This window comes from Elephas maximus, chromosome 18, assembly GCF_024166365.1.
Source record: "Elephas maximus indicus isolate mEleMax1 chromosome 18, mEleMax1 primary haplotype, whole genome shotgun sequence".
NCBI classification, from domain to species: Eukaryota; Metazoa; Chordata; class Mammalia; order Proboscidea; family Elephantidae; genus Elephas; species Elephas maximus.
In genome coordinates this window covers 28,256,966-28,284,715 of record NC_064836.1, presented here as the reverse complement: position 1 = coordinate 28,284,715, position 27,750 = coordinate 28,256,966, and the positions used below count along the sequence as shown (strand labels likewise).

At 41.7% G+C, this 27,750-nt stretch overlaps 1 protein-coding gene across 1 annotated transcript; it reads left to right on the top strand.

The window, feature by feature from the left end:
* IFNAR1 (interferon alpha and beta receptor subunit 1) lies at nucleotides 1–26,574 on the top strand. The gene is made up of 11 exons (XM_049858033.1): nucleotides 1–207; nucleotides 7,283–7,406; nucleotides 10,475–10,653; nucleotides 12,201–12,358; nucleotides 12,469–12,610; nucleotides 13,794–13,908; nucleotides 14,586–14,785; nucleotides 14,896–15,050; nucleotides 18,065–18,215; nucleotides 18,851–18,996; nucleotides 23,191–26,574. Exons 1-11 carry the CDS (start codon nucleotides 135–137, stop codon nucleotides 23,428–23,430), a joined length of 1,683 nt encoding a protein of 560 aa, XP_049713990.1. The 5' UTR covers nucleotides 1–134; the 3' UTR covers nucleotides 23,431–26,574.
* The last annotated feature ends 1,176 nt before the right edge of the window (nucleotides 26,575–27,750 follow it).

Here is a 27,750-nt window from a genome sequence, read left to right as displayed (position 1 = left end):
GGTGCCTGCACGGAGGGAGGGACAGCGGGTGCCCGGAAGGGCGGTGCGTGCGCCGAGGGCTCCTTGGGGGCCCGCGGCGCCGCCTGAGGTGGCAGAGGGGTGTGACCGGCGGGACCGGCGGCGGCCCGCGGACTATGCTCGCCCTCCTGGGCACAGCGGCCCTGGTGCTGGTCGCCGGGGCGCCCTGGGTGTCTCCCGCAGCCTCAGGTGAGAGACGAGGGGCTCCGGCGCGGGCCTGCAGGCGCGAGGCTGCGCGGCGGCGGCGTTGGAAACGGAGCGCCGGGGACGTGGGCTGGGGAGGGACAGACGGCGCCCCGGGGAGACCTCGTGCCGCGGTGCAGGGGGGTCCGCGGCCGCAGCGCCCAGGTTGACACGGGGCCGGGCTGGGAAATGAAGCCGGAGAAGGCGGTGTCGAGGTCCCTCCCGCCCGCCTGCGAGCCGGCTGAACAGGAGCCCTGGTGTCAGATTGTTTGGGGCCGCTCGGTCAACGAGGCTGTAGACATCAGCAATGCTAAAAAAAATAATAATAATAGTAAACCCAAACCCGATGCAATGCAGTCGATCCCGACTCCTAGCGACCCTGTAGGACAGAGTAGAGCTGCCCCATATGGTTTCCAAGGATGTGCCCACCTTTGGCTTAGCAGCTGAGCTCTGAACCACTGCCCCACCAGGGCTCCATACCAGCAGTGCTGCTGCGCTGAAAGGCGGTTCCTCAGTTTAGTAAAGACTTAGTCAGTTCCAAGTGGGAGTAAAGTAAACGCTGCGGGGATTTTTCTGCCCTCAGGCTTTGTACTGTCTAATACAAAACAGTAATGACAGAGAAGTGAACAGCCAAAAGAAAAAGATGGGAGCCACCAGGCTGCTTTACTGATGCTGAGCAGGAGCGCGTCAGGGAATGGCAGCGATTACAAGGTCGACCGGAATGGAAGGGCATTTCATAGGGGTAAGGGGTACTCAAGGCAAAACGGAGCTTAGCAGTTGAAGGCTGGAATCCAGGAGGTAGATGCGGCCACCTAAAAAAACCACTGCTGTTGAGTACTGACCCTGTCGGATAGAGTGGAACTGCCCCATAGGGTGTCCAAGTTAGTAAATCTTCACGGGGCCAAATTGCCACCTCTTTCTCCTGCGGATCAGCTGGTGGGCTTGAATCACCAACCTTTCTGTTAGCAGCCGAGCACTTTAAACACTGCACCAGGGCTCCTAGAGGCCACCTAAACAAACAAACAAAAAAAACCCAAACCCATTGCCATCGAGTCGATACCGACTCATAGCTACTGTATAGGACAGAGTAGAACTGCCCCATAGAATTTCCAAAGACTGCCTGGTGGATTCTAATACCCACCTTTTGGTTAGCAGGTGATGTTTGGGTTTGCAGCTGTAGCTCGTAACTGCTACACTATCAGAAGGCGCCTAGTGGGGTCAGAATATTTATGAAGTGCTTCCTTAGAAAACTGCACCCCTATATGTGGTACATGAGGAGTCCCTGTGTGGCGCCAACGATTGAGTGGCCAGCTACTAATCGAAACGTTGTGGCAGTTTGAACCCACCCAGAGGCATCTCAGAAGGAAGGCCTGGCAATCTGCTTCCGTACCAGTGAAAACTCTATGGAGCACAGTTCTACTCTGCACACCTGGGATGGCCGTGAGTTGGAATCCACTCACTGGCGACTGGTTGGTTGGATGTGGCACATGATGTCCTGTGTCTCAAACGCTTCCACAAATATAGTATACGGATACTGGGGTCCCGGTGCGGCCCGTGAGCATTTCTTTGAAGTCTTGTTCATGAAAAATTTTTGTGTTTTAATATAAAAATAATTTCTCCAGAACTTTCATGTAAAATTCACATTCCAGGCGGATGTGCATTAAGAAATTAATTTTAATCTAGATCATAGGAGAGCTGTTAAAATATAATTCATATGTAGTTAACATTTATTGAGCTCTTTACTGTGTGCCAGGCACTATTCTAAGTATTTTAAATGCATACCCTGTTCTGGCTCTCAGAAAAACCCTAGGCACTCTTGTTGTTAGGTGCCGTCCAGTCAGTTCCAACTCTCATAGCGACCGTATGTACAGCAGAAGAAAACACTTCCTGGTCCCGCTCTATCCTCATAATCGCTGTTATGGTTGAGCCCGCTGTTGCAGCCGCTGTGTCAGTCTATCTCATTGAGGGTCTTCCTCTTTTTCACTGACCCTCTGCTTTACCAAGCATGATGTCCTTCTCCAGGGACTGGTCCCTCCTGATAACATCTCCAAAATATGAGACAAAGCCTAGCCGTCCCTGCCTTCTAAGGAGCATTCTGGCTGTACTTCCAAGACATATTTGTTCATTCTTCTGATAGTTTATGGTATAGTCAGTATCTTCACCAACACCATAATTCAAATGCATCAGTTCTTCGGTCTTCCTTGTTCTCTGGCCAGCTTTCGCATGCTTGTGAGGCTATTGAAAATAGTGGCGTTGTTCTGAATATTTTCAATGCATAGACTCTTTGTAGCTCTCAGAACAGCCTTAGGCACTGTTAGCTTCATTTTACAGATGAGGGAGACACAGAGATTGACTAACTTGCCTAGGGCCCTGCAGCCAGCCACTGGCAGGGTGAAATATCAGACCCTGGGGCTTCACCAGACTACACTGTTTTTCCAAAGGCAGTTTAAAAATTCTTGATTATTCAACGATGTGTTAAGGGCCTAGTTACCAGTTTATCTTTCAATTAACTAATGTATTTTCCAAAAAAAAAATCATAATGTCATTCAAAACCAAATGAAATGTGCACGCAAATGTGATAACTAAAACTTGAGATCACAGTGTTGCTCTTTCAAGTCATTAAAATATTCATACTTTTCGACCTAGTAAATGCAATTCTGGGACACTAGCCTAAGAAAATAATCCAGAATATGGAAGGAAGTTTGTATTTATGTGAATGTGCCTGTTTGGATTTACATCAGACTTGAAGAGATGGTAAACCACTTCTGGTCATCAGTATGAATGTGAAAGATTGGACGCGACCAATCAGATATGAATAATTGTTGGATTAAGTACCCACTTATGCTAAAAGGGTAAAATATACTATTATTAAATTAAAAGGAGTTTGCTAATATTCGACTCTACAGAAACTAAAATCCTGTTTCATAGCTCTCTTTCCAAGTCCCTGTCGCTGTTTGTTGGTCAGTTTTATTAAAGATTTATTCATTAAGTCTCTCGAATGACACCAAACTAAAAACTAAACCCGATGTTGTAGAGTAGATTCCAACTCATAACAACCCTGTAGGGTAGAGTAGAACGGCCCCACAGGGTTTCCAAGGCTGTAAATCTTTTTCCTGCAGAGCCGCTGCTGGGTTTGAACTGCTGACCTTAGGGTTAGCAGTTGAGTGCTTAACCACAGCGCCATCAGGGCTCCTCCCAAATTACAAGACACCTACCTCTAACTCCAGGATCTCCTTTAGCAGTAAAAGGATTGCATCCTGAGGAAATTCTGGCTCGACCCCCATCACATTTCCTTTCCCTGTTTCAAAGTTCAGAAGCTAATAGGATTAGAGTATTCTGGAGATGATTTATCAACTCCTTTAAACATGACCTGTGTCCTTTGGCTACATTGAATCTGTAAAGTCCCAACAAATGAGATGGAGATCCAGTTTAGAAGACTGGTATCAGGGGCATAGTCTGTTCAGGGATGAAGTCCCAGTGAATACAGAGTGAAACAGAAAACTCAGGATGGGAAGCCTGCATGGTCACCTCCCCAAATTAAAAAAAAAAAAATTCAGGAAATGTTTTCTCAGATGTCTCCCCTTTTGACCACATATAATATCGCTAAAAGTAGAGGAAGCAGTCCCAGTAAAGTTCTAGACAAGGATACCTGTGGTGGAAAAAGCCTCTGAAAGGAAATTAACATGCTTTCCCTGAGGCAGAAGTAAAGGCTAGAAATATTGTAGGGACCAGAATTAAGTGTAGAAGTTGGTCTTTAAAAAATTACAGCTTACCATAGTGCCAAAAGAACAAACAAATCTGTCTTAGAAGTACAGCCAGAGTGCTCCTTAGAAGCAAGGGTGGTGAGACTTTGTCTCACATACTTTGGACATGTTAACAGGAGGGACCAGTCCCTGGAGAAGGACATCATGCTTGGTAGAGGGTCAGTGAAAAAGAGGAAGACCCTCAACGAGATGGGCTGACACAGTGGCTGCAACAATGAGCTCAAGCATAGCAACAATTGTGAGATAGGCACAGGACCGGGCAGTGTTTTGTTGTATATGAGTTGGAATCGACTGAGGGCACCTAACTGTAGTGAAATATCAGTCCTTGGTGATATTAAAGAAGTTTTTGTGGAGTCAGCATTATGCTGAGTACTCTGAACATGCAAATTAAGTATGAAGTGATATAGACCCTACTCTTCAAGAACTTTAAGTCTGCTTGCATAGAGATTTGTGTTTAACACAAACAGCAAAACAAATTGAAAGTACATTTTTCAGCAAAAATCGGAGAGCCTACTAGATGTCAGATACTGTGGCAAGTGTGTCTCCTTAAGCATGAGTGGTACAGTATGTGAAAGAAGAGCAAGATGAGCGTGCACAGCAGTATCTGGAGAAGGTCTTCTACAAGGGCCATGCTTGAGCTGAGCTTTGGAGGATGTGGGTAGTCAGAGAGGAAGAGACATGCACTGCAGGCTGGAGGGGTCACAAAGGAAAAGTGAGAAGGGAGGAGGTCCAGCTGGTGGGACACGTGTGTTAGAAGTAATAAGAAATAAAGTAGGACCATGGATGGAAGTTCTCAAAAATGAGAAGGGTTCAGACTTAATCTGTCAGCAATCAGGACCGTCTCAGGTTCCTGAAGAGCTTGGCTGATGTGATAAACGTTCGTACCCGTTCGTACCTCTCTCTCTCCATTTTCTGACTTCAGTTCCTGTGAATAGCTGTCAGCTTTGAAACCGTGTTTGTTCAGTCCTCTAGTGAAGAGTATGATGTCTTCATCTCTGAGCCTAGCACGTGCAGCCATGTTAAGACTGTTCAGTAGTCTTTGCATTAGTATCACTTCAAAGACCAACACAACTTTCCATTTTTATACATTATATTTTTTAATAATTTTTATTGAGCTTTAAGTGAACGTTTACAAATCAAGTCAGTCTGTCACATTTAAGCTTATATACACCTTACTTCATACTCCCACTTACTCTCCCCCTAATGAGTCAGCCCTTCCAGTCTCTCCTTTCGTGACAATTTTGCCAATTTCTAACCCTCTCTACCCTCCTATCTCCCCTCCAGACAGGAGACGCCAACACAGTCTCAAGTGTCCACCTCATACAAGTAGCTCACTCTTCATCAGCATCTCTCTCCTACCCGTTGTCCAGTCCCTTCCATGTCTGATGAGTTGTCTTCGGGAATGGTTCCTGTCCTGGGCCAACAGGAGGTTTGAGGACCATGACCACCGGGATTCCTCTAGTCTCAGTCAGACCATTAAGTATGGTCTTTTTATGAGAATTTGGGGTCTGCATCCCATTGTTCTGCTCCCTCAGGGGTTCTCTGTTGTGCTCCCTGTCAGGGCAGTCATCGGTTGTGGCCGGGCACCAACTAGTTCTTCTGGTCTCAGGAAGATGTAAGTCTCTGGTTCATGTGGCCCTTTCTGTCTCTTGGGCTCATAGTTATCGTGTGACCTTGGTGTTCTTCATTCTCCTTTGATCCAGGTGGATTGAGACCAATTGATGCATCTTAGATGGCCGCTTGTTAGCATTTAAGACCCCAGACGCCACATTTCAAAGTGGGATGCTGAATGTTTTTTATAATAGAATTATTTTGCCAATTGACTTAGAAGTCCCCTTAAGCCATAGTCCCCAAACCCCCGCCCTTGCTCTGCTGACCTTTGAAGCATTCAGTTTATCCTGGAAACTTCTTTTCTTTTGGTCCAGTCCAGTTGAGCTGACCTTCCGTGTATTGAGTATTGTCCTTCCCTTCACCTAAAGTAGTTACAGAGGCCTTTTTGTTTTGTTCAATGAAAAGACCAAACTTACTTTTTTTTTGTTTTTGTTTTTGATAACTTTACATCCTTTTTATTAAAACCACTTTGACATGATTAACTTCTGCCTTAAACTATGCACTTCTGACAAGGGAATACCTTTTTTTTTTCCATTTTTTTTTTTAAATTAACTTTTATTAAGCTTCAAGTGAACATTTACAAATCCAATCAGTCTGTCACATGTAAGTTTACATACATCTTACTCCCTTCTCCCACTTGCTCTCCCCTATTGAGTCAGCCCTTTCAGTCTCTTGTTTCCCGACAATTTTGCCAGCTTCCCTCTCTCTCTATCTTCCCATCCCCCCTCCAGACAAGAGTTGCCAACACACTCTCAAGTGTCCACCTGATTTAATTAGCTCACTCTTCATCAGCATCTCTCTCCCCCCCGCTGACCAGTCGTTTCCATGTCTGATGAGTTGTCTTCGGGGATGGCTCCTGTCCTGTGCCAACAGAAGGTCTGGGGAGCATTGCTGCCGAGATTCCTCTAGTCGCAGTCAGACCATTAAGTATGGTCTTTTTATGAGAATTTGGGGTCTGCATCCCACTGATCTCCTGCTCCCTCAGGAGTTCTCTGTTGTGCTCCCTGACAGGGCAGTCATCGATTGTGGCCGGGCACCAACTAGTTCTTCTGGTCTCAGGATGATGTAGGTCTCTGGTTCATGTGGCCCTTTCTGTCTCTTGGGCTCTTAGTTGTCGTGTGACCTTGGTGTTCTTCATTCTCCTTTGATCCAGGTGGATTGAGACCAATTGATGCATCTTAGATGGCCGCTTGTTAGCATTTAAGACCCCAGACGCCACATTTCAAAGTGGGATGCTGAATGTTTTCATAATAGAATTATTTTGCCAATTGACTTAGAAGTCCCCTTAAGCCATAGTCCCCAAACCCCCGCCCTTGCTCTGCTGACCTTTGAAGCATTCAGTTTATCCTGGAAACTTCTTTGCTTTTGGTCCAGTCCAGTTGAGCTGACCTTCCGTGTATTGAGTATTGTCCTTCCCTTCACCTAAAGTAGTTACAGAGGCCTTTTTGTTTTGTTCAATTAAAAGACCAAACTTACTTTTTATAGACAAAAAAAACTCTAATCTCTTTTCCAGGTCTCTTAAATGCAGAGATTGTAATAATCAGTAGCCTCCCTTTGCTGAGAGTAATCATTAAGTTTTTTAGATTTTTTGTACACTTTGTTACTTTTAAACATATTCATTCTTTAATCAGTGATGTGAAGTGAACAATAACTTCTTAGACATATTTGTGCAGTGCATATTAATTATTTTCTTGTTGCCTTTATAGGTGGAAAAAACCTCACATCTCCTCAAAACGTAGAGGTCTGCATCATAGATGACGCCTTTACCCTGAAGTGGGACAGGAGTGACGAGTCTGTCAGCAACGTGACTTTTTCAGCAGATTACCAAACGTGTGTGGCTCTGCTTGTTGACTTGCCAGAATTAGCTGAATAATTTTTCTAATTTTAACACCAGTATTTTGTTCTCAGGTTTAAGAAACATTTGATTGTTCCATAATGAAGTTATAAATACTATGTAAATTAGGCATAAGTTTTTTAAATAATGGAAGTTTCATTTTCTTAATTATGTTGATTTACATAATATTTATAACTTCATTTCTACAGGATCAGAGTGGTTTTTTTTGTGTGTGAAAATATACACAGCAAAAGATATACCATTTCAACAATTTTTACATGTGTCATTCAGTAACATGGATTACATTTTCAAGTTGTGCAACCATTCTAGCTATTTTTTTCCAAATTATTTCACCACCATTAACATAAATTCACTGGCCCCTGAGCTTCTCATCTAACCTTTTGAGTTGCTGTTGTCAGTTTAATCTCTCATAAATACTACTTTAAAAGCACCGTACTCAAGACAGACATACTTTACTAATTAAGCTGTTGTTTGGTTCAGAGAATACTTCAGGGGACAATTTTGGTTTAAAGTTCGAAGATTATCTCAAGACAGTAGGTTCAAGGGTTCATCTAGCCTCAATGGCTCCAGAAAGTCTGGATTCCGTTGAAAATACAAAGAGTTTTAGTCAAATTCATCGTTTTGGGGCATGGAAGCAAAAAAGAGTTGCAGATGAAGGTAGGAGACAGCTTCTCTATTCACAGCCATCCGTCTCTGGCTGTTCTGGACACTCCAGCTTCATTATGTAGAAAATAACAAAGAGCCACAGCCTGTTCTCAAACTGCTGTTCTTTTGCAAGTTATTGCTTATACTAAATTTTCTAGTCCATAATAACCTTTTACTCTCCCATTCAGACTTTTAACATCAAATGCACTATTTCAGTGCGTTCTCACCCTGTTTTATTCTGCCAGCTTTATAGACCATTGCCTTGCAAAAATACGCCACACTACAAGTTTGAGAGACAGTGTGGAATAGTGTCGTGTAGTACAGTCTTGAGCCAGGCTGCTTGGGCTTAAATCTATCCTCTTAGTTACTCTGTGTGCCTCAGTTTCCTAGCCTGTTAAGCAGAGATGATAACTTAAATGGCCACGTAATTGATAATCCAAACCAGGATGTTTTGAGAGTGAAAAGAGGCACTTAATTTTGGGTAAGTTGGACCAGGACTGCCGAGCAAAACGGGATAGGGTACCCCCAAAATAAAGCGTCTAACTCAGAAGGTTGTCTTGAGTACTGAATAATGGTACATGAAGTCCTCAGAGCAGTGGTACAGAGCACGTGGTCTACTGAAGTATAAAACCAATAGTAGCAGCAGACAGGTATTTTTTAATAGTGTTTCTGAGAATGTGTGATAAGTGATACACAGATACGTAAATAAGTCATTAAGATTCCAGCCTGTGGAACAAATGCTATTTAAAATTTCAGTGTTTGCTTCTTATAGCTGGTGGGTTCAAACCACTGACCTTTTGGCTCACAGCCAGCGCTTAACCACTGCACCACCTGGGCTCCTACTTAAATCTACAGTTTATTATCACGTATGTGGTGTGTAGCATTCATTCTTGCATTCAACAAATACTGAATGCCTTTTATGCCAAGTACTTTTGGGTACATAGAATACATCAGTGAACAAGAGAAACAAAGATAGCATGAAGTTATATTAGTGAAACTGGTTTTGTGAAGTGAATATTATATTGCTTGTACAGTCATATTTTAAGTTAGAGTTTATCCAGACCTAAACACTGTCTACGATAAAGGTGTTCTGTTTTATGAAGCTAGGAGCTGCTTCAGCTGTGGTACCTCCGTTCCATACAGAAGCAGTTGTAAAAAAGCACACAGCTCTATCTCCTGGAGCAAGAGAGACAAATATAAAAGCTGGTATTGAGGCAATAGTAAGGTTTAGTTTTAACTTTTTTTGATAAGGTTTTAGTTTATGTCTCTGGATTTTTTAAAATAAATTCTGACATGGAGAGGTTTCTCAGGGATATTTGTGTTGAAATGAAGGTATCATTAATCCCAGCTCTTATCTCAGAGCTCAGGAAGTTCACATGGAAGAGGAAACTGGCCAAGAATGAGGTGTTCCACATGCTAGTGTAGATTTTTCATAATTTTTTAAATGTTTCCCTTTGAAAAATAAGGTAGACTTGTATATGGGCATCCCTGGTTTCTAATATCCTAAAATACCTTTAAAAGAAAAAAAAGCTGGTGCTAGAATGATGAACTAGATTTCAAAAATGTCCTCTCAGAGGACTGCTTCTGTGCCTGGCATAGGGCAGACAGGGCTGGCCACAGGCAGAGCACTGAATGTCCCTCCCTTTCACCTGTCTCTTCTCTGCACCTAGTGCTAGCGTACTGTCTCTGCTTTAGGCTGTCCGTGCCAACTTGAGTTCTTCACCAGTTTCCCTTCTATAAATAGAGGACAACTAACATCAATCACTTAAACTTTGTATTGGCCAGTTTTACTTTGAGGAATTTATTCGTTTATATTAACATTTTAAGTTTTTTTGTTTCTAATGATGAAATTGAAGGAATTGTAGAGATCAGCAAGCTGAGAGGGTGCTTTGGTTTTGGGGAGGGCAGAGGAAAACTGAAATCACACTGATTTTGAGGTTATCCTCAGAACAGGTCATCTACTCTTATGAGGAAGTCAGAAGAGAACCATCAAATCTAATTCTCAGATTTTCAGTAAGCAAGCCAAGGTCCAGAGTAGTTTGCCAGAAGCCACACAGCTCTTTGTAACAAAGCCGACATTAAATGCAGGTCTGCCTTACAGCTCATTTCTTCTCTGCTTCTGTGGAACCCTAATGCATTCACCACACAAGTGTATATAGAACCATGTTTTAAAAATTGACTCTGTGTTGAACTATTCCATTTTATAAATAACAGCTTGATACAGATGCATGAAGAAGACTACAAGCTATAAATTAAAATGCCATTAACTTCCAGGAGAAGAAATAACTACTTAAACCAGCTTTATAATATTAGTAAACAGAAAACATTGTTTGATTCTCTTTTTGCATTTCTCTACTTGCTCGTTCATTCATTATTTGTTTTTTTTTTTTTTGTAAAGACCTAAAATGCGTAACTGGGAAAAACTGCCTGGGTGTCAATATATTACTGGTACCATGTGCAACTTTTCTTCAGTCAAGCTAAACGTGTTTGAAAAAATTAAGTTACGTGTAAGAGCAGAAAAAGGAAACGAAACTTCTCCATGGCATGAGGTTGGCTCATTTGTCCCCTATCGAAAAGGTAAGAGAAACTGGCTAGCTACATAATATATAGTTCTTTATTAAATATTACCAAGCCAGCTCATTTCCCAAGTGATTTATTTACATAATGAAGTATCACCCATTTGAAAAAAAAAATTTCCGTTTTCCTGCCTGCCGTATTTTCCTCTAGTGGTGCTTCTCAAAGTATGATCTGGGGGCTTCTAGGGGTCTCTGTGATCGCTAGAGGGAATCTGTAAGGTCAAAACTATTTTCATACTAATTCTAAAACTAATATCTTTTTCATTCTCATTCTCTCACACATGTACAATAGAGTTTCCCAGAGGCAACATTTCTTTTCTCATATCCTACATCTAGTCCAACAAATTCTATCTGTTCCACTTCAGCATATATCCTGAATCTAATCCCTTCTCAGGTCACACTGCCACCAGCCTTGACCAAGCTACTTCTGTTTCTCACTTGCACTACTACAGTTGCTGCTTACTGGTCTCCCTGCTTCCTCAAATGTTGTCTTAGTCATCTACTGTTACCATAACAAATACCACAAGTGGATGGCTTTAACAAAGAGAAATTTATTTTCTCACAGTCTAGTAGGTTACAAGTCCAAATTCAGGGTGTTGGCTTCAGGGAAAGGCTTTCTCTTGGCTCCGGAGGAATGTCCTTGTCCTCAATCTTCCCCTGGCTGAGGAGCTTCTCAGGTGCAGGGACCCTGTGTCCAAAGGATGATCTCCTGGTGCTGTTTTCTTGGTGGTATTACGTCCCCAACTCTCTGCTTGCTTCCCTTTCCTTTTATCTCTTGAGACAAAAAAGGTGGTGCAGGCCACACCCCAGGGAAACTCCCTTTACCTTGGATCAGGAAGGTGACTTGAATAATCCTTTTAACCACAGGCAGAGATTCTAATTTATAACACATAGGAAGATCACAAAATGGAGGACAACTACTACACATGGCCTAACCAAGTTGACACACATTTTTGGGGGACACAGTTCAGTCCACTATGGATGTTAACCAGGATGATCTTCCCAAAATGTCAGTCAGATCATGGTACTTCTCCAAGCTCAACCCTCCAGTGATTTCCACAGATGCTACCATGACTACAAAGTCCTTTGTTCCTTGCTTCTAGCTACCTCTCTGACGCTGCTTCCAGTCTCTCGGTCTTGTTTGCTGCCCTTTGGTCTAGCTCTGTTACCCTCTCGGAAATGACAAGCATCCTTGGGGCGTTGCACTTGATGTTCCCCAGGCCTAGAATACTCGTTCCGTAGATGTTTGCATGACTTACTCCTCAGTTTATGCACGTTTCAGCTCACAGTCACTTTCTCAGGCTTTTCTTGAAAGCTTACCTAAAGTACTTGCTGCCCTTCTTTGCCCCTGGCATCATTTATAGCACACATGTCATTGTATGTGTTTGTGTGTTCGTTTGCCACATCCCCCGCTAGAGTTTGAGCTCCACGAGAACAGGGACTTTTCTGTTTTGCTAAGACGGGCACATATTAAGCACTCAGAAATACTTGTTGAATAATTATTTTGGCATTATATTAATGATGTTATGTAATGATTGACTTTAACAGCTCAGATTGGCCCTCCGGAAGCGCGTTTAAAAGCTGAAGATAAGGCCATAATCGTCGACATCTCTCCTCCTGGGACAAAAGACAGTCTCATGTGGGCTACGGATCGGTCAGCCTTTACGTACCGCTTGGTGATCTGGGAGAACTCAGCCAGTGTAGACGTAAGCATGGTTTTCACCTTTGTTTGATGTGAGAGAAAAATGCAGGGAATTAATTCTACAATTTGATTTTATACTTTTTTAAAGAACATACTCCTTTTCTTATCTCGTAGGAAAGGACTGAGACTGTTTATCCTGGAGGTAAAATTTATAAACTCTCCCCAGAGACTACTTACTGTTTAAAAGTGAAGGCAGAACTACGTTTGCAGAGAAGAGTTGGCTCCTATAGTCCAGTGTATTGTATAAACACCACAGGTAAGAAGGGAATTTTCCTTTAGATTCAATAAGGGTATTACAGAGGGGCAGTATGTTAATTTGGGCATCTTCCCCTTAGGTGCAGAAGTTTCTGTGGTAGTTTAATAGATATTAAAACAAAAGTACTGGCTATAACAGCATTTACATAAGCAAAAAAGTGTTATTTGGGATTTTTGTCTGAAGTAAATGGTAAATTAATTTTGCTTAAAAGTACAGATATTTTATTATGGACAAAAACTGCTTTTATTTGTTCAGAATCCACAAACAGGGGAATAGTTATCAGTAGAGCACTGGGTCTTCCAGAGAACGTACCTTTATAAGTGTTGTAGTGTGGTTGAGAGGAGTGCCGGTAGTGCAGCAGTTAAGTGCTCAACTGCTAACCGAAAGGTCAGCAGTGTAAACTCACCAGCGGCCCTGCCGGAGAAAAGACCTGGCTATCTGCTTCCATAAAGACTACAGCCTTGGAACCCCTATGGGGTGTTAGAATGTGAAGGCATCCTGACATACACTTAGTGTCGTCTTGCCAGTAAAGTCAGAACTATCGTTGTTATTGTCAAGTGCTGTTGAGTCGATCTTCAACTCGCAGGAGGGACCCCAGGTGACAGTAGAACTGCCCTGAAGGGTTTCTGGGCTGGCGGGTCACCAGGCCTTTGTCCTGCAGAGCTGCTGTGCTGGTTCAGACCACCAACCTGTCGATCGGCAGCCTAGTGCTTAACTGTTGTGCCACCAGGGCTCCTAAAGTCAGACTAGGTGCTAGGATTTGTTTGTTATTGTAACTATAAACATAATATGCTTTATTTTAAAAATCAAGCAATACTGAAGGATTTAAAGTATAGCTTTCCTCTGCTGCCTCCATTTATCAGAGGCAAGCCTCGCTAGCAGTTTGTGTATATCCTCCCATATTTTTTTCTGGATTTACATAAGCATATATATAAAAAACAGGATCATGCTAGACATATTTTATCATTTGGTTTTTTGCCTAGTATATTGAGGATCTCTTTCTGTCCCAGAACGTACGGATGTAGTGCGTCCTTTTGAACAGCCGCATAATATCACATTGTGTAAATGTACACCTTAACTTATCTGTTACCTTACAGAGAGAAAATGTGAGTCTTTCACCTTGTCTCTCCCATTATCTCACGACAGTAAAAATTTGTGTTCTTGTGTATTCTTTGGCTTCTAGTTGAAAATAAACTGCCTCCACCAGAAAATATAGAAGTCGATGCTAAAAATCAGAGCTATGTTCTTAAATGGGATTACACGTATGAAAACGTAACCTTTCAAGCTCAGTGGCTCTAGTAAGTTCTAGTGCATATGTTTTCTTTTGCCCAGTTTATCTGATTATGCTTCTTTTTACTGTCTTCAGCAGCCTGAAACTCCTTGCACAGGTTCAGGTTGCTGAACTGAGAGACTGACAGAGAGGTGATTATGACATACTGGAAATGAAGGAGATTTCATTTCAGTCCCAAACTCTGCCAGAATCTAGCTGAATAGTATTGAGCTAACCACTTTGCCTCCCTGGGCCCCAATTCCTTTGCTGTTTGTAAAATGAGGGGTGAGGGTGTCCTGAGCACATCTCAGTGCTTACCAGCTCTGAACAAGGCGTGGCTCTAGCTGCATGGGTTCGTTCCCCAATCTGGAATGTTTGATACTTGAACCTGATCTCGTCTTCAGAATTCACCTCTTCCCTGAGTCCTTGAAATGACCTCAGTCTGTTCACTCAGACTTGTTCAATTCAGAAAGCTAGCTGTCTCATTTTCCTCCTTTCTTTTTTTTTGGGCATCTGTTGTTTGGTCGGTAGTGAAGATACGTACGTTTCTTCTGCTAGATGTGAGTTTCTTGAGGGTGGGAAACAGTGTATGTCTATAACCTTCGCTCCTAGAAAAGTGCCTATCATATTATAGGTACTCTGTAAATACTTAAGAAACTGATACACTAAAATTAAAAAGAATTTTTTTTTTTTTTGGTCTTAAAGTGCCTATTTTAAAAAGATTCTTGGGAACCATTCAGATAAATGGAAACAAATACCTGGCTGTAGAAATGTCAAAACTACCCAGTGTGTATTTCCTCAAAAAGTTTTCCCAGAAGGAACTTACCTTCTCCGTGTACAAGCCTCTAATGGAAATAAAACATCTTTTTGGTCTGAAGAGAAAGCACTTGATACTGAAATTAAAAGTAAGCAGATAGTTTTTACTTTAGATTGTTATTCTCCAGTTTGTGCAAGTTCTTAAAGTTGTTTTTCTGGTTTAATTTGAACATTGTGTCTTCACATTGTTTTTTTCTAGCTGCCATACTTCCTCCAGTCATTAGTATGAAATCCATTAGTAATTCACTGCAGATCTACATCGGCGCTCCAAAGGACACTGAAAACAAGTCTGTGAGCCAGGCTTATGTACTTACTTATGAAATTATTTTTTGGAAAAACACTTCAAATGCTGAGGTAAAAAGACTACATAGTATAATTTTGTTGCTTAGAGTTATAACTATGATTTAGATAAACAAAGCTTGAAGCTACAATTTTGCAGAAATTTTTAAGACTGTGATTAGCTCAGATATTTACACTACGAATAATAAGAGAACAGGTGGCCCCCAACTTATGACGTATTCAAGTTACAACGAATTGCACTTACAACTGTCTTTTTTTTTCACATCTTATCATTAATAGTACGTACTACATACAGTGTTGCAGTGCGTAATTTGCTGATGTTAGCATTCTCAGATATTCAGTGTTATGGTTTATAAAGATACTGATAATGAAAACTAAAAAAAAAAAATGAGGTATTTGACTTACATTATAAGCCGACTTAGGACGGAGTCATCAGAATGGGACCCCGTCGTAAGTCAGGGACAATCTTGTATATATTTTCACTTTTGCTTTGTAGAGCCGTGAATCTCCAGCATCTAGGCTCTATTAAAATGCAGATTCCTGGGCCCCATTCCTATTGAATTCAAATTTTTCTGGGGTAAAACTTAGGAATTTCCATTGTCAACATGATTTCCAGGTGTTCCTCTAAACCAGAGTTTCTCAGCCTTAGCACTGTTGACATTTGGATCAGATAATTCTTTGTTTGGTGGAGGGGAGACTGATCTGGCCACTGGAGGATGTTTAGCAGCATCCCTGGCCTAGGTCTAGATGCCAGTAGCACTGCCCCCCCCCCACCCCGCCCCAGTTGTGACAACCAAAAATGTCTGTAGATGTTGTCAAATGTCCCTTGGGGAGTAAACTTGCCTCTGATTGAGAACCACTGGTCTTAGTCATACATTCTCTGTTGAGGTGATGCCACCTGCAAGAGGGTAAAAGACTCAGACACTGTAATGATTAATGGCTCTCCACAGCTGAGTTCTGCCCAACAACATCATATTCCTTAGTATTTAATTTCATGCTAGAGGAGCAATTAGAAAAAGCTTATCTAAAAAAGGCTTCTTAGAGGGGACGAAATGAAAAAAGGCTTGAGAAACACCGTCTAAACACTCAAAAACTCAAAAACCTCTGACATAGTATAGAATATCAGATATGCTATATGGTCCCTGGATCGCTTCTCCTTGGAGAATTACAGTCAAGGAATCAACCTTTAAAAATCCTGTACTGCTGAGCTGTTGGTGAATTCTGTAACTTTGCCTCACGTTCTGTTGGAAAATCTAAGCAAATTCCAGTGACTTGGCTGCTTGCCCTATAGTTGTCTGTACACTGGGACCTTAGCATAATCTGGCCCGTTTATTATCCTGGTCAGTCCTCAGTTGTCCCTAGATCAGGCAAGCCTAGATTTGTGTCTCAAACTACCAAATTGTGTAGCTTTAGGCAAGGCGCTTTACCTCTCCAAGGCTTTGTTTCCCCTTATCTAAGGCAGAGCTCATTAATGCACCCAAATTTTTCAAAAAAGATGTTTACAAGGTTTAAAATGAGGTGAGATGTAGGAAAATATGTAGCACGTTGCTTGACAAATAAGAGATTCAGTGAATTTTAGTTCCCACCCCATCCTGTGTCAGTAATTACTATAATAACAACAACTAAGATTTACTCAGTACTTATCACGCGTCAGGTACTGCGCTAAGCGTTTTGCATGAACTGTCTCAGTCAGTCTTCAAAATAACCCTGCCAGATTGTGTGATAGATGAAATGATTGTTGAGAAATACTTGGGATGGAGCATTCTCCCCTGCCTCACTAATGCTGGTCTTGGCCCTGTGGCTTGCTTTAGACAACGGAACATGAATGAATGTGATGTGAGCCGAGGCCTTAAGTGTGTTTGTGTGGTTAGCCTGGCTCTTGTGTTCCTGCTGTTTGCCCAGCATATCCTCTGGGCCAGGCTGACCTAAATGTGACCCACAGCCTCACCAAGAGCTGGCCCAGCCAAACCAGAAACTTGTGAGAAAAATACAGAATTGTTCTTTTGAGCCTCTGAATGTTGGGGTGGTTGACTGATACAGATACAAAAAAAAATCCAAACTCACTGCCTACGAGTTGATTCCAACTCATAGCGACCCTGTAGGACAGCGTAGAACTGCCCCAGAGAGTTTCCAAGGCTTTAATCTGTACGGAAGCAGATTGCCACATCTTTAAGACAACTGCATCACCAGGGCTCAGTACAGATGAAAAAATACAGGTTAAAAAACCAAAATGAAACCCATTGTCCTTGAGTCAGTTCTGACTCAGCCACCCTATAGATAGGAACTGTCCTCATTTTACAGTCAGGAAACCAGGCACTGAAAGATTAAGTAGTTATTACCTTGCCTAAGGTCACATAGGAAACCCTGGTGGTGTAGTGGTTAAGTGCTACGGCCGCTAACCAAGAGGTCAGCAGTTCAAATCCACCAGGCGCTCCTTGGAAACTCTATGGGACAGTTCTACTCTGTCCTATAGGGTCGCTATGAGTCAGAATCGACTCGACGGCAGTGGGTTTGTTTTTTTTTTTTTGGTTTAAGGTCACATAGCAAGGATACCTAAGCACAGGAAGTTCGAGTCCATAATCCCTTCTCTTAACCATTCTGCCACCAGAGGTAAAAACCAAAGCCAAACGCAGTGCCGTTGAGTCGATGCCGACTCATAGCGACCCTATAGGACAGAGTAGAACTGCCCATAGAGTTTTCCAAGGAGCGCCTGATGGGTTTAAACTGCCACCCCTTTGGTTAGCAGCCGTAGCACTTAACCTCTGCGCCCCCAGGGTTTTCCCCCAGAGCTAATACAGTGGCCATTAAACCGCATCACCAGATACTTAGGAAATCAGCTAGAATTATTTTAGGGGTATTTCATATGCTTTTCTGGCAGCAGCATGTTTAACTTCCACATTCGGTTATAACGTATCATCCAAAGGAGATTTACATTTCTTAAACATGTGCCAGTTCAATGTTTAGGAGAGGCCAATCTTATATTGACTATTTAAAGATTTCAGAAAATAGAAACACCGTATCTGATTATTCATGAGGTAACTGTCTCAGTGATTTGGTTGTTTTTATAGCGCAAAATCCTGCAGAAAAAAGGTGATTTTGTTATTCCCGATTTGCACCCGTTGACTGTATATTGTGTCAAAGCCCGAGCACTCGTGGAGGGTGAGCGATGGAATAAAAGCAGTGTTTTTAGTGATACCGTGTGTGAGAAAACAAAACCAGGTCAGAATCTTTCATTTTATCTTCTTTTTAAAATGTAACTGGGCTTGATAAAATAACTCAATACTTGAAAATTAAACCTTCAAGCTAAAATTGTTCAGTTTTAGAAAATATTTTTAATGTTCAACTCAATTCGGTTTTTTCGCTTTCTGTTTCATCCAATATCCACATAATTCATTTCCTTTAATTATTGCTCATTAGCATTTAATAAGACTTTAATTTTTTTCATAGTCTTTAATTATGTGGAAATCACTTAATTAGTTCACGGATTTTTTAAAAATGGGAACGGTTTACTCTTGTTCTCTGTTGACTTGTAGAGAATATTTTTTAAATTTTACTGATTTTATCTTGTAGAAGTAATGCTGGAGAATACTGTGCATGTTGGGGGCCTATGTGTCAGTGTTGTGCTCTTAGCTAAGGACCTCTTATTTTAGCTCCTAGACCACTCTTTAAGTAAAAATGCCATTGCCTACTGCTGTCGTATGCTTCCTGCTACTAGACATGTTTTTAAGGATATCACTTAATAGATTTTATATTTGTCTGCACACAGTTAGTCTGTCACAAAATCTGTCAGCACTGTTAAAGCGTTTGTGCGTCAAAACCTGTGTTGATGCTAAGCATAATTTCCTCGTTTTTAGGGAATACATCCATAGCCTGGCTTATATCTGGAGTTTGCACTGTGGTGTTCTTCATCCCGGCTGTCATTTATGTTGTGAAACACCTCTTGAGATATATCAAATATGTATTCTTTCCATCATGTAAGCCTCCTCCCAGTATAGACCAGGTATGTTATTTTTCTTTGTCAGCAGCTGGGTTTTTCTTAAAATGAACAGGAAACATGGCAGATTTCAACAATGTCTACATATGATTTCTTGATATCCAGAAAAATAATACAGACTGATGTGGATATTTTCTTCAAAGTTTTGGTAAATTACCGTCATGAACAGGCATTTAATGTTAAGAACATAACATGAAATAGTAAGGTTTGTCTTTAATCTGATATTTTCTGGCAAAGAGATCGAAGCATCATCAGTGTAGAAACTATGTTCTGTGGATGAAATCACAGAAGACGAAATAACTAAAAACACGAGTTTCCTTTGACAACATCTCAAAGCATTTTGCTTGGCACTCCTGTGAGGTTAGCATGTTTAATGAAAACTCAGTTATGAGGACCTAAGCACAGAATTTAGCCTGGGGAATGATATGTTCACCTAGCAGGGCCAGATTACCCAATAAGCAAGGCACACACAGGCCCGATTGTGCCTTCCCACCAATGTGCAGTACATAATATCACTTGTCCCCCGCCACGTCAAAGATGTGGTGAAACCCATGTGAAGTTGCTCACCACAGATTAGCAAGTAAATACAATTAAACTCATGCTGCCTAGCTCAGTGCAGGCTGGTGCATAGCGTATTTACTGGTTAGTCCACCCCTGGGTGGGTGTCAGGTTGCTTATCTTGCAGGCGCATAGTTAGAGCCCAGGCTTTGAATCAGACAGTTACAGTCTACTCTGCTGGGAATGACAACTTGAAGAGGAATGACATTGCAGTCATCATCAAAAAGAACATTTCAAGATCTATCCTGAAGTACAACGCTGTCGCTGGTAGGATAATATCCATACACCTACAAGGAAGACCAGTTAATACGACTGTTCAAATTTGCACACCAACTGAAGATGAAGAAATTGAAGATTTTTACCAACTTCTGCAGTCTGAAATTGATCGAACATGCAGTCAGGAGGCATTGATAGTGCAGTGGTTAAGAGCTGCAACTGCAGCTGACCCAAAGGTTGACAGTTCGGATCCATAGGCCGCTCCTTGGAAACCCTGTGGGGCAGTTCTCTGTCCTATGGGGTCTCTATGAGTTGGAACCAACTCAATGGCAATGGGTTTGGTTTTGGTTTGGAATACGAAAGTTGGAAACAAAGAAGAAGGATTGGTAGTTGGAAAATATGGCCTTGGTGATAGAAATGATTCCAAAGATCTCATGATAGAATTTTGAAGACCAACGGCTTCTTCATTGCAAATACCTTTTTTCGACGACATAAACAGCAACAATAAACATGGACCTCACCAGATGGAATACACAGGAATCAAATCAGCTGCATCTGTGAAAAGAGACGATGGAATAGCTCAATATCAGCAATCAGGACAAGGCCAGGGGCCGACTGTAGAACAGACCATCAATTGTTCATAAGCAAGTTCAAGATGAAGCTGAAGAAGATTAGAACAAGTGGAGAAGAGCCAAAGTACAACCTTGAGTATATCCCCTGAATTTAGAGACCGTCTCAAGAATAGATTTGACGCATTGAACACTAATGACTGAAGACCAGACGAGTTGTGGAATGACATCAAGGGTATCATACATGAAGAAAGCAAGAGGCCGTTAAAAAGACAGGAAAGAAAGAAAAGACCAAAGTGGATGTCAGAAGAGACTCTGAAACTTGCTCTTGAATGTCAAGTAGCTAAAGCAAAAGGAAAAAATGATGAAGTAGAAGAGCTAAACAGAAAATTTCAAAGGGCTGCTCAAGAGGACAAAGTAAAGCATTATAATGATATGCGCAAAGACTTGGAGATAGAAGACCAAAAGGGAAGAACACACTCTGCATTTCTCAAGCTGAAAGAACGGAAGAAAAAATCCAAGCCTCAAGTTGCAATATGGAGGGATTCTATGGGGAAAGTATTAAACGATGCAGAAAGCATTAAAAGGAAGTGAAAAAATACAGAGTCACTATATCAAAAAGAATTGGTCGATATTCAGCCATTTCAGGAAGTAGCATATGATCAAGAACCAATGGAACTGAAGGAAGAGGTCCAAGCTACACTGAAGGCATTGGCAAAAAACAAGGCTTCAGGAATTGACGGAATACCAGTTGAGGTGTTTCAACAAATGGAGGCAGTGCTCACTGGTCTGTGCAAAGAAATATAAAGACAGCTACCTGGCCAATAGACTGGAAGAGATCCATATTTATGCATATTCCAAAGAGAGGTAATTGAACTGAATGCAAAAATTATCAAACGATATCATTAATATCACATGCAAGTAAAATTTGCCGAGGATCATTCAAAGGTGGTTGCAGCAGTACAGGGAACTGCCAAAAATTCAAGCCAGATTCAGAAGAGGCTGTAGAACCAGGGATGTCATTGCTGATGTCAGGTGGATCCTAGCTGTCAGTGGAGAATACTAGAAAGATGTTTTCCTGTGTTTCATTGACTATGCAAAGACATTCAACTGTGTGGATCATAACAAATTATGAATAACATTGTGAAGAATGGGAATTCCAGAACACTTAATTGTGCTCCTGAGGAACCTGTACTTAGACCCAGAGGCAGTTTTTTGAACAGAACAAGGGGATACTGTGTGATTTAAAATTAAGAAAGGTGTGTGTCAGGGTTGTATCCTTTCACCATACCTGTTCCATCTGTATGCTGAGCACATAGTCTGAGAAGCTGGACTATGTGAAGAAGAATGTGGCATCCGGATTGGAGGAAGACTCATCAACAACCTGCGTTATGCAGATGACACAACCTTGCTTGCTGAAAGCAAAGAGCACTTGAAGCACTTCTGATGAAGATCAAAGACTACAGGCTTCAGTGTGGATTACACCTCAATATAAAGAAAATAGAAATCCTCACAACTGGACCAATAAACAACATCATGATAAATGGAGGAAAGATTGAAGTTGCCAAGGATTTCATTTTACTTGGATCCACAATCAAAGCCCATGGAAGCAGCAGTCAAGAAATCAAAGGACACATTGCATTGGGCCAATTTGCTGGAAAAGACCTCTTCAAAGTGTTAAAAAGCAAAGATGTCATTTTGAGAACTAAGGTGCACCTGACCCAAATCATGGTGTTTTCAGTCGCCTCATACACATGTGAAAGCTGGACGGTGAATAAGGAAGACTGAAGAAGGATTGATGCCTTTGAATTATGGTCTTGGGGGAGAATATTGAATATACCATGGACTGCCAAAAGAACGAACAAATCTGTCTTGGAAGACGTACAACCAGAATGCTCCTTAGGAGGAAGGATGGCGAGACAACATCTCACATACTTTGGACATGTTATCGGGGGGATCAGTCCCTGGAGAAGGACATCATGCTTGGTAAAGTAGAGGGTCAGCAAAAAAGAGGAAGACCCTCCCTCAACGAGATGGATTGACACAGTGGCTGCAACAGTGGGCTCCAGCGTAACAGTGTTTTGTTGTACATCGGGTTGCTATGAGTTGGAGCAGACTCGGCAGCACCTAACAACAACAGGCTTTGGAGCTGGAGACACCTGACAGTGAACTGTGGAGGAGCTCTAGTCTATTTGCTCTTATTATCTCTGTAACCTTGAGCAAAGCACTTAGGGCATCCTTAGGCTATAAAACAGGGACAGTCATAGGGTTGTGAGGAACAAAGGAGATAAAAGGTTTAGCACTGTAAAAATGCGCAGTAATTGTTGGCTGTTTTACTCTCATACCCCTGGGTTTTTAAATATCAAGCTCCTATACATTCTTAATATTCATAGCCATTACTTAACAATAGACTTAAAACTAGCTAGTTACAACAGCTGATATTATTCTTAGTTGAACAGAAAATGTTAATGTATTCCCTGTGTTTCCTCTTTTGGATTTGTGAATTGGATACAATCATTCTGTTGTTGGCACAATCCCAGTGCTCTCTCCCTTCTCTCCTCTGACATCTTCCCCCTCGGCCCCTGATACCCCATCCGACTTTCTCAGGCCCTTTTTATGGACTCGCTGGAAAAGGTTAGATGGAAGTGCCCCGACTAATGCTGGTTTTATTCCAAACATTACAGTGTTGTTGGTGGGCTCTTAGCTGTCTTTTGAACATGCATGCCAAAAGAGAGGTTTTCTAAATAATGAACATAAGAAACTAAAGAGATTAAAAAAAAAAAGAGAGATTAGAGCTAGAAAACTAATTTTTATTATTCTAAGTAATCCATTTCTCTTCTTTCCTTTTTCAAATTAGTATTTCTCTGAGCAGTCACTAAAGAATCTACTCCTTTCCACTTCTGAGGAACAAACTGAAAGATGTTTTATCATTGAAAATACGGACGCTCTTGTCACAGTAGAAGAAACTAACCAAGTTGGTGAAGATCACAAAAAATACAGCTCCCAGACTAGCCGAGATTCAGGAAACTATTCTAATGAGGATGAAAACAGCGGAGGTAAAACAAGTGAAGAACTTGTACAACAGGAAATCTTGTGACCAGAAATGACTCTAAAATATGAGCGAGGTTGGTGGAAGTTACTCTGGGAGCCTGAGTTCTTGGTCCTCTCGGTGACTAAAATGCGGACATTTGCTTGTTGGGGAAGAACAAAAATCTTCAAATCATAGATCCTAAAAATATGGGTAAGCACTTAACTATTTAAAGTGGAAGTACAGAAGCTTGAAGAAAATTTTCTATATTCTCTTCCATATGTAAGTCTTGAAAGACCTGTCATCAGACCTGCCTTTGACAAACTGAGTTAAACCAAGAAGATGGCCAGCCACCTTTCTAATGACATCTTAAGCGTCACTATGTTAACTGTGTTTAGTGGCTAAGGATAGTATTTGTGTTCCGGTCAGGGAATACTAGGAGCCCTGGTGGCACAGTGGTTAAAGCACTCAGCTGCTAACCCAAAGGTCGGTGGTTCAAACCTACCAGCCACTCTGTGGGAGAAAGCTGTGGCAGTCTGCTTCTGTAAAGATTACAGCCTTGCAAACCCTATGGGGCAGTTCTCTTCTGTCCTAAACGGTCGCTCTGAGTCAGAATCAACTCGATGGCAGTGGCTTCGTCCTGGCTGCTGCTGGTTACAACGTATGCCATCTGTTGGTTCTCCATTCCCAGTATTGTATGTCATCATCTTAGATATTTAGATTTCATCTTGTCTTTTGACCCTGAGGTAGCCCTAGCCTAAGTAGCTTACCGTAGAAAACAGCTCCAGATGCCTGAAAGCTGATGGGTGAAAATTTGGGGGCATTCTGTCCATTTATCCCAAGATCCATTGGCCCCTACGTTACCATCACCACCCCTTACATGATTAGGATAAAACCAGTGGTCTCTTTACTGGGCATTAAGACTTCCTGGTGAATAACTTACCCAACAATAGTTTGATCAGAATTTGCAGTCACTGAAGTTATAGGGAAATGGGCAGCTATGTAATTAGAGAAGTAACTTCTTTTTCAAGATCTGGGAATATGCAGAGGTGGGTCAGTTCATGCAAGGAGCCTTGGGGCCAGAAAATGCTGATAAGGTAAGAAGTAGAATAACCTCAGTAGGAATAATGTATATAATCAACTTTTAATTGCTAACATACTCTGAGGTTAGCTTGTTTTTATGGCTGATCTTGGACATTTTTAATACCAGGCCAACTTCTCTGCACTGTCTAGCAGTATTCAGGATTGAGGTACCCCTTCTGCTCAGCCTGCATGTTCTCAAGAAAATGCAACTTACTTAATATCAAAATGAGGGAGAAAATGTAACTAGGAAAAAAAAAACTTATTTATAAAAATTAAACAATCCTTTCCAAAGGCAACATATAACGTATTTTTTAATTGTTTGATGTGTGGGATTATCCATGGATACCCTTCTAATGAAGGAAGCCTAGGAATTCTGGTGGCCTCTAGGGCAGAATTCTCAACTGAGTTGTAACAGGGACCAATGAAAGAGAAAGATGAAGTTACAGAGAACATTCTGGGAAGTACACATAACTGTTCTTTCTACCGTATTTACTGAAGTAACAGGCCTGTCTTGGTGGGAGAAAAGGTTGAAAGCAGCTCTTCTAGAGAGGGCTGGGAGGCTCAGCATACCTGACACCACAGGCCATACCATCCATCTTACCGGACCTGAGGTCAGGCGTCCGGAGTTATGTTATAATGGGAGACCAAGGAGGCCAAGGATCTTGGAGACAGTTCTCTGCTGAAGAATCCCCACAGTGACCCGGAGGGCTTTGGTTTAAAGTACATCTTCTAGGTTGCATTCAGGCCCTGGATTTACTGCACTAAAAAAAGCTTTCTTGAGCTGGGTAGCCTAAAAACAAACCACGGCTTTGTAAAACGTGGAGAGTGAAAACTTAGACATTAACAATGGAATTGTTAGATTTCTTAGATGTGGGCCCACATTTCTTCCGGCGTGAGCATTAAAACAGACTCCGTTTCCATGCGTAAGCACCCCAGTAGCAAATAGGAGAAACAAAACCAGATTTCTTTACTCCTGCCTTGTCTTCCAGACATGAATTGGCCATTCCATTCCATTCTTTATTGTATTCTACATGTTGCTTTATCAGAATGTGCTTACTTGTAAGGTGATGGGTTTTTTTTCTGAAGAGTATTTTACTTGGGCATTCCATGTACTTGGCACCAGTCCACTGCCTCAGAATTAGAATATTGATAGTTCTTGTACAGGCAGGGTATAAGAATTGGTATGAAGGAACTTTAGAGCCAGAAATAGTAATGTTAATATATGTAAGTATTGTATATGGTGTGCGTATATGTACACAGATATATAAACAGTAGCATGGACTTGTAAACACATACACCCATGTGCGCACGCATGTATCATGGCAGCCTTATTCCATTAGTATGGCCTAAAGTACTTGTTAGTATAGATTCTAATTAGAAAATTAGAAGTGCTGCTCTGAACTATGAACTTTAAGAGTCCGACCAGAAATTTGCAACATATAAAACTTACTTTAAAATATGATTGAGAATTTGTATCATTTTCCCAAAGGAGCCCTGGTGGTGCAGTGGTTAAAGCACTTGACTGCTAACTAAAAGGTCAGCAGTTTGAACCCACCAGCTACTCCACAGAATAAAGATGTGGCTGGTCGGCTTCCTTAAAGATTACAGCCTTGGAAACCCTGTGGGGAAGTTCTGCTCTGTCCTATAGGGTCACTGTGAATCGGAATCGACTTGAAGGCCGTGGGTATAGTTTGGTTTTTTATTTACATCTTCCCGAGCTACTAGCTTGGGGGTTGTATAGATGCTTTCCCTTGTTTTCTCACCCCCTGTAATCACAATGACTACTTGACGTGTAGAATGTTTGTTTTGTTTGGTGTATGTCTCCCTGCCCCACTAGAATGTAAGCTTCAGAGAGCAGGGACTCTGTTTTATTCATTACTGGATTTGTAGCAGCTATCACCATCTGGTGCCTTGCACATAGACGGTGTCCAGAAAACAATTATTGAATGAATGAAATCTAAAATTTGAATCAAAAGGGTTGTTCGTGATGCTTGTATGGTTTATCAGGTTGTGGAAGGACATAGCCATGTTTTCAGCGTTTTTATGCAATAAATTTATATCTTTTTTATTTTCATCTTAAACCCTACTGTTGTAAACAATTTTATAGAATAAACATCAGTCTTAAAAGTCTTGGTTTTTGTTTTTATTATTGTACTTGAACTTAAATTTTTATGCACCGACGGTGCTGCAGCTGATGCCTGTCCCAAGATGAGTGTCCCCAAGGGGCCACCCCGCCATTCCTGTCCCGAGGCTTCAAGAGACATAGCTTGTTTGCTTGCTTTTTCTTCTCACACCATAAGCCTAAGATCTGGCTAGAAAATAGCCTGAAGTGAAAGTTTGCAGTGGCATTGCACGCTCCTTCCCTCCTTGAGATAAACTGCTCTCCTCTTACAAATACGTCTTAGGCTAAAAATCCTTTCTGAGAAGGCTCCTCAGCCCCACGCGGAAACAGATCTCTCCTGCCGTGCAGACATACTTGGATCGGAAGGTGAGCACAGTTTACCTCTAAGCTGGGAACCCTCCTTAACTTGTTTTTAATAAGCTCGCTCACCTTCTCTTTCAAAATGGACAAGGAAGCAAACATGAATGTAGATTTATTTCTGATGCCCGAGAACTGTCCCATTACTTAACAGCAGTGACAGATACCAGTAACATCCAGTGTTTTCCACCACCTTTTTTCTTGGACTTCGGTGGTTTATAGACTTATAGGTCTTGAGGGCCAAGTAAATGATGTGAACATTTGTGGGGAGTATTTACATTGATGGAAAAATAGGAATATCGTTTTACCTGAGGGGAAAAGGGGAAGAAGAGGAAGTTGATGCTGCCTTTCATACAAAGGGAGCCCTGGTGGCACAGTGGTTAAGCACTCAGCTGCTCACCAAAAAAGGTCAGCAGTTCAAATCCACCAGCTCCTCCTTTGAAACCCTAAGGGGCAGTTCTACTCTGTCTAGGTTGCAATCAGTCGTAATCAACTCAACTGCATCGGGTTTGTTTTGTTTTTTTTTTCATGCAAAGAATATACTGGTTTTCTACCCTTGCTGTGGTTTTGTCCCCACTTGGAACTCATGTTCCAGCCGGGGAGATCATATGGATGAAGAATTAGTATTTAGCGATAATGGAAAAAAGGAAAGGTTGGCAGATATTCTGACAAAAAAGGGACTTGAGAGGAAAGAGAAAAATTACACCACCTGATAACTAAGCTCTTCTCATGACTCACCTCTATCCCTTCAGAAAAGTTTCCTGGGCCCCTGGTAGAGGAAGAGGCTGAGAGGAAATGGAATGAAGAAGAAGAAAGGTGTTTTTCTC